We start from the raw sequence: 12,811 nt of genomic DNA on the forward strand, positions 1-12,811 counted from the left end.
GTACAATACAATGATAGATAGGCTGATTAAAGGATTCAGAACGACAATGAGGGCAATCGGACAGGCTGCCGTCATCGCCTCTATATGCAATCCCAGGACCAATACCAATTCCAGCTCCACCTCTAGTACTGGGCTTTCCATTGGAACCAATAGGCCCATCATTCCCTAAATCAAAGCCCAGACCAATGTCGTCGTCATTTGGGCCTTGTCCAGTACCGAATTGGGCTCCAATATGCGAACACCAATCCCATGGCCATTTTCCTCCGAGTCCTATATGGAACCCAAGATCTTCCTCCTCATCATAGGACACTATCATCGTTGTTAGGGTTTGCTCCATTAGCAGAGCTGAATAATCCCAAAATAACGAAGAACACATAAAGTTTTGTGAGCTCTCATTTCTGGCTAGTACGATTCAATGCACTGACGGGATTGGAAGCATGAATTGGAAGTGAATTTATAGGGTGAAGTCGAATGGATGTGCACGGAGTTTTCGTTTTCGCTTGAGATAAGCAGGAGATGTGGAATTGGTTGAGTGAAAAAATGAAGGTAAAACGACTAAAACAGAGTGGTTTGTACATTCTGTGCTTGAAATTGGGTGACACTGTGCTTGTGTGGCTCCAGTACTAGGAAAATTTAACCCAAACAACGTGTAAGGGTATTGTCCATATAATGATTTTTGAACTTTCCATTTCTATATGGAAAGAGAGACTGCGAACGACATCTCTTATATTGATGATCGACACCAAGGGAAAAGAGCGACTAGAAACGATATCGCTTATATCGATGATACCAAGGTAAGGGATAGTAAATTCATAGAAATGGGATGTGGATAAAGCGACTAGATTTCATAAATCATTAACAGCAAACAAACATTGGAAAACTACGATTCAAGTTTCCGAACAGCCACAATGCTCCTATAAATAGTTTATCACTACCACCAGTACCACCATTGCTATCCACAGAAAATTATATTATCCTCTGAACTATATAGCTGAATAAAGCCCTTTAAGAAATTATTATCTACTATGTGAAGCTGAACATATGGAGAGGAAAAGTTCTTGCTGCGGCTCGAGGAGCTATGCGAGCTCATGCACTTCTACTCCAAAGAAGGAGGCTGTGGTGAAGACGGAAGTGATCAAGAAAGAATCCAGTACTCCAGTGGCTGCTGCTGCATATGCTGCTGTGCAATCAACTCCAGCTGTTAATGTGGTGAGTACTACTCCCAAGGCGGAGGATGCTGTGAAAAAGGAAGAACCTGTTAAGGTTAAGGCTGGGACCGGTTGTTGTGGCTGAGTGTTTGGGTTCAATATTATTAAGTCAATAAGGGGAATGATTTTGCTGTCAGATTATTTATATATTATGATAATGTAATAATCCTTCCCTATAATAATAATAAATCAGGCATGGTTCGATTAATTCTTCTCAATTCGCAAAATATTATCGATTGCTTGTTAATGCTCATCAGCTGAAAAGCACAGAGATCGTTTTGCTTATGAGATTACACAAATGATGATCAAATTGTGTGCTTATAACACGATAAAATAGTGAACTCCAAAGGTTCTGAATTTGATTCCCATTGGGAGTATACTGATCTTGCGGCCATGTACTGAGCTTTGGCCAAACTTAATATGTCGTCAAGTGGAAACTTTCATGCACCCGGGTTTAGGTCCATATTGATTGGATGTTCAAAGGCATACTTATACTATGTCGTTCTTGGTTAAAAAAACAGTCTTAGGATTAACTGTAAATAGATAATGTGAACTTACCTATCCTGTCTAAGCTTCCCCCAAAATTATTTTATCTTCATTAAGTATCTGATACTGGTTATCAACTGCATGATTAATACTATGCTGAAGAGGCCAGAAAATATTGTTTTCCTACCAAGAAGTCAAGAACATTTTATAGTAGCATGCTCTGTGTATTTCTGGGTACAATACTAGCAAGGTAGCACAAATATCCTAATATCTATGATCATCTACTATGGTTGTTTGGCAAACATCGTAGCATCGTCATGGCCGGCGCCACCGCCTTTAGTGATTGGGGTGAAGTGAGGGTTGGCCTTGATTGCAGTGGTGAGTTCTCTGATCGCACTGTAGAGTACATCAGTGCTGCCTTCATTGCAGCAGCTATTTCCATAACCTGGAGGCCTAATACCGCAGCCATAGTTGCCACAATAATTACAACCACACGGCTGGCCCGTGACTATAGGCTCGTCCAGCCCAAGATATTTGTGTCCACTGGTCTGGCCCAGCCCACGATGGCCTTCCATACTGCCCAAAGGCCTTGTCATTTTGGGCCTTTGCGGAGGAGGTTCGTCATTTGCTTTGTTAGAAGGGATAGAAGAAACTGCCAAGCATAGTAAGATTAAGAAAGCCAAGTGAATCCATGCTGGTACTGACGCCATCTTTATCATTCCACAAATGCTTGCTGTGGAAATTATTAGACTCCTTCGATGCCTTATATATAGAGATTTTTCTTGATGTGTAAGAGACTAACAACTAGCCTGAAAGCAAGGAATTGGAGTCCTTGAAATATGTTCATGGTGTTTTTGTGACCCTAAAAGGTTGTTGCTCGAACCGCCTGTTTTATGATAATTATGCACAAAACATTTCAATGGGTTCCGTGTTTTCAAACGAGTCGTTGGTTGATATGGTGAATTTGACCGTGATAACTTTTAGCGCAAACGAAAGATTATGAGTTTAAGTCTCATGGGTATTTCTATTATTACAATTTGTGATATGGGCCTTTACTCAGCCCAATGTGTGCTAATGTCACCTTGCGTTATCTTCTCGCAATGGGTATTGACCCAGGTCTTAACTGACATGGGACTACAGGGTCTTTCATGTAACCCGGGGTTTACCAGCCAGTTGCCCGATGGATAGCCGAGTGGATTCCACATTACCAAAAAAAAAAAGGGGTTCGGAAGGTTCTAAGTATTATTTTTATTGGGAGCAATATTCTTATGATCACGCGCCGAGTTTTCACCCGATTTACCATGTTGTAGAAAAATAAATCTCATTGTTGTTAATTTATTTAATTAAAGATGGCCAACTATTGTAGATATCGTTCTTAATTGCCTTGTTATGTAGTGTCCGTTTGCTAGCGCTGCTCCACCAAACGGATGAAATAAGCTTGCGTTATCGCTGCCTCTGGCAAAACAAAAGCTTCAAGATGAGGCTTTTGTTTTTTATTTTTTTATTTTTTTGTTTTTTTATTTTATTTTATTAAATTATAACCAATTTTAAATTTATTTATACAAACAAGTAATTTTAATAATAAATATAAAATGATTTTCACACCTTATGAGTTACCATGATCTAAAAGTTTTGTTAAACACTTCATAGCTTTTCTTACAACCTTTTTTGCACAACTTTTGAGTTAACGTTGAAAATCACAACAACCGCGCTATTAAACGGAGCCTAAGAATTTAAGTTAATAGGATTACATTTGAGAGGATTGTATTATGATAAGGAAGTCATTTCTCTAATAGAATATGTGCTCTACCACTATTATTTGGGGTTTTTACACATAAGGACAGAAATTAAAAGTCATATTCCAATAAGGATAAACCTAAAACAAACTTTAAAAAAAAAAAGGTAAAACCTACCAACTTATCAAAATACCCTCCCTCCTTCTTCTTACTCCTTCTTCCTTTCGCTACCATATCGAAAGTTGGTCGCCTGACCATCGTTTTCGACGAACGAACTATCAAAATGAAGCTCTAAGTCACCCCGATCAAAACCCAGTTATCACCTATAGTAGAAAATCACTTCAGTCGCTGGAAAAGCTTCGTAAAATCACGGCTACTGTTTGAAAAAAAGCTAAATCCAACCAATACGACCAACACCGGTGACCATCAACTCCACGGACCAAGACGCATCACCTTTGAGGTTTTATTTTTTTTTCAAACTCTTTTTTTTTCATCTGAAATCGAATCTGAATCTACAAATATTATATATATTTCGGGACTTAAAAAAAATAACATTTCATTAAAGACAGATAACATTTTAACAATACATATAAAATTGAGCAAGACATATATCAATTTAATCGAAACAGATAACAAATCGCCTACAATCTGCAGATTCCAAATCAGAACCAAAAAACAATGAAAATCACCACAGCTATCGTCGAAAATAATGATGTGATGATATATCGAAGAAAAACAATAAGATCTACAAGTCTCGTGGTGAGTATGAGTAGATCTAGTTCAAATATAACAAAAATCGAGATGAAAAGTCACTAAAAAAATGTCATACAACTCTTGAATAAACCATGAGGGGCGGAGACGAAACTTCCGATAGAGGTTAGAGATGAATCCTGTGCAGGAGGCATTTGCCTTGTTTGATGATGAATATGAAGGTATTTTAGACAATAAAACCATATATTTTGATTTTTTTGTCATTTTTAAAATATTAGTTCAAACTATATGAAATTTATGGAATAAGATTTTTAAGATTGTCATTATTGGAACAAACCTTCCAATGAATGACTTATCCTCAATTCTCCCCTATTATTTTGACCATCTACTCTCATCTATAAAAGGGTAGAGGATATAGACTTTCCCTAGTAATCAATGTGCAACTTATTTAAGAGGTTTGTTATACCTTTCTTAAGTTCACCAATAGACGCCAATAATAGTATATGTATCCAAACCCAAATTTGTTTCTTGAGATGCACCGTATTCAATGTTCATGACATCTATATTATTTCCACATTAACGCAAAATGGGTTGGTTATGATTGATGATGATGAGCGACTCAAATTTTTTTAAAAGTTTTCGTTTTAATATTGATATGGATTGAGATTTCCTTGTTTTTTAATAGATTATTTTCATTGATAGAGAACGAATCCTTTAATGTCAAGCAAAGCACAAACTTTGATTTATTGAAAATGTAGTGATAACAATATACAAAATATTTTTTAGGGTCTTATAAGTAGAAGATGGATTCAATCGGAAGCTCGTTGTCTGGATATACATATAGAAGATGGATTCACACACCACATAAGAGCATCCACAATGAATGTTACATTCAACACTTGAAATTATACTATATTGTCAAAGTGTAGTGCTAGAGCACCACAATGGGTGCAAAACAATACTTATGTCTATTTTGAAATTTTATACATATTCCATATATCAAGTGCCTATTAAATTCCCAATTTATACCCACAAAATCAATAGAAAAATGACATGTGTCTAACCATTTTTGAACTCTTGTCAAATAGAGGGAAATAGTATAAATGGTAGATGTCGTTCAAGTATTTGTATTTTATTACCATTATAGAGTGGGCTCTTAAGGGCATGTACAATGGGCCCTTGAAAACAAGAAAATGAAGGACTTGAGGTGTTGGTTTCCAGTGCTATGAGCCCACAATGGGTTAAAAATTGGTATTGGGTTTAACTTGAAATTGTCCACGAACTTGAGATTTCCAGGCTCTATTGTGGATACAAATGGGCCCCACAAGTCCAATCCAAAAGGGACACGTATTTGATAAATTTTTTAAAAAATTTACCCTATTTTCTACTCGCGTGAGCGTATCTCTCTCTTTCACGTTGTTTGTCTGCTTCCGTCGCCATTATCGTCTTCCAAGCAATCATTCCAGAGATCAATAGCTGCTCCCCTCCATCATCCAAACCAGAGGCTACTAAAATCGCATCATCACGCTTCGTCAAGGTATGGACACAATACTAGTTTCTCTAATTTCCTCTTCATATATTTCTCATATATTTAGATCTGAAACTACTTCTGATTTGTCCCCATTTTGGTTGTTCGTAGTGATTTATTCAATTTCAAGATATGTAGTTATGAGATTGATGATGAAGTGTATTTTAAGTCCAGAATAGAGTTTCAATCTGTATGTGCTTTAGATCGATTGGTTTGCTTTAGGGTGAAAATCACATGGTTCATTTAGGGTTTAGCCATGTGTAGTTTCTATTTCATCAATTACAGTACAAACGAGAAGGTTAAAGGTTATTTAGGGTGAACTTGTATTCTTCAAATATTATACAGTGGGATTGATTTCATATTATCATCATGGGCAAGCGTTAATTTTGGATCTTTTAAAGTGTTTGTTTTGCAAAAAAAATTTACGTATGCTTTGTGTTGTTTAGATGGTAGAATGCTTCAATTTATGTTTATATATTTGTCGATATTGGCCCATTGTTCATTTTCATTTATTTCTTAAATCTGCAACCATTATCAATTTCCCCTGTTTGTCCTGAATCCAAACAGCTCCAATGGACCCTCCCCCTCCTGTCAATGAACAGCCTCCTACCCCATACTTTTTCCAATGGCCAGCCGATATGCAATTTCCACCATCTTCAATGCAAGCTGCACAAGCAGCAGCTTTTGCAACATATTTTCAACAATATTTACGACCCCTGCATACTCCCAGCCCTATTCCTCCTAATGCAGGTGTATCCAATCTCACTTCTGTAATTGGGGGATTAACTAACCCTCAATCACATTCGTCCCAAATCCCCCCAAGTTCTGAGTATCAAGCCCCTTCGACTCAGAATTCAACGCGGTCAACACAATGGAACAATAGAAAATCACCTAATTGGAAGGTAAACGAGGACGTTGCACTATGCGAATCCTGGATAAGAGTTTCAGAGGATCCAATTGTGGGTAATGGACAGGCTCATGATGCATTCTGGTTGAGTATCTGGAATGAATTTAAAGAGCGAGTTCCAGGGACAGAGCGTGCACAACGTGCATGTGAAAATAGGTGGTCTTTGATACAAGCAGATGTGTCAAAGTGGAGGGCTATTGTGCGGAGGGTTCAAAGAAACAGGTTCAGTGGAACTAACCCAAATGACGAGGTAATTTTGGTGTTATAATTATATTATTTCAAAGTCTGAATTTGAAACCTCTTCATTCAATTGTTATGTTTCTATCCATATGGTTTTACACGTGAAAATTTGTTTTATAACAGAAAGACCTTATTATCTCCTTCATTTATATGCATACTCAAACTGAAAAAGCTTTCTCTATGAGGATAGAGTTTCCATATCTGATTATGCCTTTGGACTTGTGGTTAGAAAAAAATTAAGGGTTCTTTTCCTTTGGATTTGTGGCATGTTATATATGTTTTATAAATTACAATTCATGGAGTTGTTGCATTTTGTTTCTCTGTCATGCCATTTATGTTCATGTTTAGGGGGACAACACTGGGTGACTGTTTTATCTATTATTTGACTGTTTTATCCATATGCATGTATCATTTTTTTGCAGTGGGGTGCATGCTTTATAGTTTTCAAGAAAGACCATGGGAAGGAGTTCAAATTCATACATTGTTGGGAGGTACTTCGATTTTGCAGAAAATGGCAGCTTTCCACAGATGAAAAAGATGCTAGAGATGCAAGTAAAGTAGGCAAATCTGGTGGAGTTGGTACCAGCCGATCAAAGAACACAATTCCACCATGGCATGTGCCATCATTCACAAATTCTGAATCATCTAGTCCAGGACTTCATAGCTTCGACGACTCTTGTAATGATCATGAGATTGACATACCTTTAACAAGAACTCCAACCTCTGGACTCAACGACAATGTAGCACAAAACAATCCTCCACTTACTGTACTTCCCAACCCACCTGTACAACGACCTTTAGGCAGGAAATCAGCCAAGGAAAAACGTCAACGAACAATTGCAGGTAATTCCCAAACTTCTTCAGCGGCAAGTGAGAAATTGCATGCTACTGTTTCGGCATGGAGACAAAGCTCGGAGATGCGTTTTGAGTCCTTAAAGCAAACAGCTGAAGAACAGGCATTTCATGCCATTAAAATTGCAAGGCTTGATGTTATCCAAAGGAGCATCAAGATAACGAAAGATCTTGCAGATGCTGAAAGAGAGTTGTCCCAGCTGGATCCTAATCTGAGTCAGGAGGAGCTCGTCGCTATGCGTCTTGAGAGAATGAGGGAGTTGAAGGCGCTTGATAAGGAGCATAAGGGTGAGTTAACATTTGCACAATTTGTTTTTTTTAATGCATACAACTTATTATTTTCAATTAAACTGTATCAAGGCTGAGTTTATTGTGTTTTGCTTATGGATTCAGAAATTCGAGCACTCGAATTTTCACCTGGTGGAAGTGGTGCTAGGCGCCTGAACAAGGACGGTTACAATATGAGCCCATGCAATCTTGAAAACAGGTTCAATGTTGAGGGAGATAGGGAAGAAGGAATGTAGGCATGAGGACCATCAGCACATCCAAGTTGAACGAGTTACTGCATCTGTTTCATTGTGTGACTTAATGACTTTAGTATTGCTTAATGCCTTTGGTACTGCATCTGTCTCATTATGTGAGTTAATGACTTTGGTATTGCTTAATTTTACTATGGATAATAACTATGAATTGTCAAACATCGTATTAGGTATTGACTTATTATTATATGTATTGAGAAACGGATGTTATCGCTTTAGACTTATTTGAGTACTGGATGAAATGTGTTGCTATTTAGGTGGTCTCTCTCTACTTTGATGATGGAAGAACGGATCAACAAATCCGTTCATTGAATTGTGTCGTTTAACATTATGGTATTACACAGTTATATATGAACTGTCTGGTTTTATCTGATTTGATATAGCTGTTACGTTTTTGTGACTTTGAGAATTGTAGTACATATGGATGATGATTTCGCATCTTCAAAATTCCAGTTACTATTTCTATGTACCAAAAATTTTCCAATCTCATCTTGCATCCTCTATTATCATATCTTTTCGAAAGCAGGTCAATATACTCCTCCATTATGGTCAAAAATTAGATATAAACTAGACAATTATTTCAAGGAAAACAAAACACAGATGCATAGTAGGTTAGAAATTTCCCAGATATCATAACTAGCAAACATTGATGACTTTACATAATATAGTTCTCTACGCATTACAACATTCCATCCAAAGTCTGAATCAATACTACGAATGGCTACTCTCTCCCCCGAAATTCGTCCACAAATGGTCCATTAAGTCACGCCTTAGCATACCGTTAATTGACTTATCCCTAACCTGTTGCATACGTGAATGGATGTAAGTTCCCAACCATTCTTCATTATGGTGAAGCAAATTATCTGGAATACTTTCCCCACCAAGTGGTTGCCACGGTTCTATTCCAAGGTGTCGCTCATCCTCTATTATCATATTATGCAATATGATGCAGCATTGCATAATGTTTTTTATGGTTTCTGTATCCCAAAATCTCACTGGACCTTGCGTTATCGCCCATTTGGCTTGCAAAACCCCAAAAGCTCTCTCGACATCCTTTCGTGCGGCCTCCTGTTTCCTTGCAAAATGTTTCTCTTTTTCTGTTCGAGGATGCTTGATTGACTGGATCAATGTGGCATAGTGAGGGTAAATACAATCAGTCAGATAGTATGGAATGTGATACACCCTACCATTTACCTCGTAAGGAGTTTGTGGGGTTTGACATTGAATGAACCTATCAAATAGTGGTGAGTGGTCGAGCACAGAGATGTCATTGTATGTCCCCGCCATACCAAAGAATGCATGCCAAATCCACAGGTCCATAGACGCAACAGCCTCAAGAATCAATGTCGGCCTGCCCGTGTGGCCGACGAACTGACCATGCCAAGCAGTTGGACAATTACGCCACTCCCAATGCATGCAATCTAGAGAACCGATCATACCGGGAAAACCACGAGCCTCATTTTCAGCTAATATCCGAGCGAGGTCCGCTTCGTTAGGTGCTCGTAAGTATTGCTCAGAGTAAATGCTAACGATGGACTCACAAAATAAACGGACTGTATCTATCGCAGTAGTTTGTGCAATCATAAGAGCATCATCCTCCCGATCGATAGGACTGCCATAAGCAAGAACTCGTAATGCAGCTGTCATCTTCTGTATTGATGAGAAACCCGGCCTCCCCACACAATCATATTTTAGTCTGAAATAAGGTTGACTCTCTTCTAAGTCATTTCTGATCTTATGAAACAACTCTCTCCTCATTCGAAACCTTCGACGAAACATGCGTGGTGGGAAGATACAATCTGGTGCGAAATACTTCTTAACAAGATCATTGTGTGCTTTTACACGATCCCGCCTAATGAATGTACGTGTACATACTCTTGGAGGCTCGGGCTCTTCCAATTCTTCAACAACCTGCTGCACCATGGCTATCTCTTCTAGTTCTTGTTGCTGTATGTTGACATATTGCTCCATAAATTGCCATACATTAGGCCAAGCATAAGGATCTGACATTGGATGGGAAGTTTCGTTGCAACCTTCGCAAGTTTAAATGAATCGGAGGTACCTCTATACTCAAGATAATGCCAAGTATTGTGGTGATGATAATAAGAAAAAATGTTCTGCTCCCGATGAAGTCGAAAATCAATAATATCAGTGTCAAACGAGTTTAGTCTTTGCTGGTTGTAGTCAAAAGTTGCAAATGAAATAAATGTGGTTGTTCAATATCTCAATCAAATTTAATGGGGAAAAGGTACGAATGACAAAGTCTTGCAAAATCAACCCAAATACTAGTTTGTCTTTTTATGGATTCTTGTCATTACATGTCTTTAGAATAAGAAAATGCATGCCAAGGCATTAGTGCTGCACCTTTAGGGCAAATGCAGTGGTGGGCTTTAGGGCAAGAATGGATGGGTTAAGATATGTTTAACTTAATCTTGTCTTCTTTTTTTTCTGCATATTAGAGGGCCTTTTATTCTTCATTGAACTGATATTTGGTTTGGATTTACTTGTCTTTTGGAAAAATGTCCTTGCCATTTTTATGAAGCTTTTTAGTTTTTACTCAATGTTAGTTGATAGTTGTTTTTATGTTTCCCCAATCGTATACAGGAACGAGCTGCAAGATCACTATTCCACAAGACGTACAATCATCAATTCAAGTACGAGCATTGTTGGTTGGTGCTGAGGAGCTGCTCCAAATGGCAACAATATAGTGCTGAGAGCAAAGTTGGTATTGAAGTTGGTCTTGACAAGCGAGGACCGTTTGTTGACACAATGTCAGATTGGAATGTTGGTGGGTCACATGGGGATGATATGGAAAGGGAAGTGACTGAGACAGGGCTGCCCGATCATAACTTTCAGCCAACATTCCCCGAGACACCTATCACGGATGAATCACCATTTCAAGCATCGAATGGTAACGAGAGAAACGATGAGGATCAAAGACCAATTGGTACTAAGGCTGCCAAAGAAGCGAAACAACGTAAGAAGTCTAGGAAAGGAGAGGCCTCAAGTCAAGTTAGCGAGAGTATAAACGCTGGATTCCACGAGATGATTGAAACAAGCCGTTCAAATTGGGAGTTATTGGTGAAGAACCGCGAAGATACACGAAGGGAAAAAATAGAATTTGACCGGCAGCGCCATGAGGATGATAAAAAGGCGTATGAAGAGGAGAGACAACTCACCATGAAGGCCAAAAAATCAAAGATCATGAGGAACATGGCCGGGATCACAAAGGATTTGATATCCGCAAGAAGGGAACTTAGGCATGTACAATCAGAGACTGAGTATAGGCAGCTAAATGCTTTGGTTGCTGCCCTAGAGGTTGAGCTAGAAGCGGAGATGGAAGGTACAATCATATTAAATAATATATGTTTCTATCAGCTTTGCTTAATTGTAAGCCTTATTAATGTATATACTAAAGCTTATTCTAATTCTACAGATATGAAAAAGGATAAGAACGTGGAAGTAGTACGTCCTCCAATTCACACCGTTGAACACGGAACGCAACCCTTAAACTCAGATTGGAGTCAACGCTGGTAATTTTAATCATTGACAATTTAATATACTTGGTAGATGTTGATATAAATGGCTATTGTGATTCTATGACAATTGAGATACTGTTTTGTATGTGATACTGTTTTGCCTGAGATACTGTTTTATATGTGATACTGTTTTGTCTGAGATACTGTTTTGTATGTGATACTGTTTTGTATGAGATACTGTTTTGTGTGAGATACTGTTTTGTATGTGATACTGTTTTTATGAGATACTGTTTTGTATGAGATACTGTTTTGTGTGAGATACTGTTTTGTATGTGATACTGTTTTTATGAGATACTGTTTTGTATGTGATACTGTTGTGTATGAGATACTGTTTTGTATGTGATACTGTTTTGTCTGAGATACTGTTTTGTATGAGATACTGTTTTGTATGTGATACTGTTTTGTATGAGATACTATTTTGTATGTGATACTGTTTTGTATGTGATAATGTTTTGATTAAAAGACTCATCTCTCTATCTATCTCTTTAGTTTTTTTAAAATACCCAAACACAACTATTCATACATGCAAAAGGATTATACATATAAATATCGTATAAAGAATGTTCAATGGCATTGATAACAAAAGGATTATACGTACCGAGAGATGAATTTTGGTCACAGATTAGATGGTGCAGAGCCTTAAAAGAATGGAGTTGCGAGGAGAGGAGGATTGTGTGGAAATAGGGTTAGAGAATAGTTTTTTAGTTTTTTTGTCATTACTTTCTACTCTCTTGCAAAATCAACCCAAATGCATGCTGTTGATATTCTTTAAATTTGCCCTAGCATAAAATGGTAGTTATAATGGTTGTTAGTTTCAAGTGTATAAAAATTGATACCCATTGTAGGAGTTCTCTTGAAAATATAGAGATGCACAAAAATCAAGACAAAATATAGCACTTGAAATCAAATACCCATTGGAGTTGCTCTTATAATGGTTGTTAGTTTCAAGTGTATAAAAATTGATACCCATTGTAGGAGTTCTCTTGAAAATATAGAGATGCACAAAAATCAAGACAAAATATAGCACTTGAAATCAAATACCCATTGGAGTTGCTCTAACAATAC

The 12,811-nt window shown here is 37.7% G+C and overlaps 3 protein-coding genes across 3 annotated transcripts; 2 read left to right on the forward strand and 1 right to left on the reverse strand.

The window, feature by feature from the left end:
• The first annotated feature begins 6,413 nt into the window (after positions 1 to 6,413).
• Positions 6,414 to 8,533, forward strand: LOC119987822 (glutathione S-transferase T3-like). The gene is made up of 6 exons (XM_038832731.1): positions 6,414 to 6,419; positions 6,521 to 6,826; positions 7,239 to 7,956; positions 8,062 to 8,121; positions 8,267 to 8,322; positions 8,465 to 8,533. The coding sequence occupies exons 1-6, from the start codon at positions 6,414 to 6,416 to the stop codon at positions 8,531 to 8,533; spliced, it is 1,215 nt and encodes a 404-aa protein (XP_038688659.1).
• Positions 8,534 to 8,918: 385 nt separating this feature from the next.
• LOC119987823 (putative nuclease HARBI1) lies at positions 8,919 to 10,217 on the reverse strand. Its single transcript, XM_038832732.1, has one exon. It carries the CDS (start codon positions 10,215 to 10,217, stop codon positions 8,919 to 8,921), a length of 1,299 nt encoding a protein of 432 aa, XP_038688660.1.
• Positions 10,218 to 10,254: 37 nt separating this feature from the next.
• LOC119987824 lies at positions 10,255 to 11,756 on the forward strand. Its single transcript, XM_038832733.1, has 3 exons — positions 10,255 to 10,338; positions 10,812 to 11,550; positions 11,644 to 11,756. The coding sequence occupies exons 1-3, from the start codon at positions 10,255 to 10,257 to the stop codon at positions 11,742 to 11,744; spliced, it is 924 nt and encodes a 307-aa protein (XP_038688661.1). The 3' UTR covers positions 11,745 to 11,756.
• Positions 11,757 to 12,811: the final 1,055 nt, after the last annotated feature.

This window comes from Tripterygium wilfordii, chromosome 21 (genome assembly GCF_013401445.1).
Source record: "Tripterygium wilfordii isolate XIE 37 chromosome 21, ASM1340144v1, whole genome shotgun sequence".
Taxonomy (NCBI): domain Eukaryota; kingdom Viridiplantae; phylum Streptophyta; class Magnoliopsida; order Celastrales; family Celastraceae; genus Tripterygium; species Tripterygium wilfordii.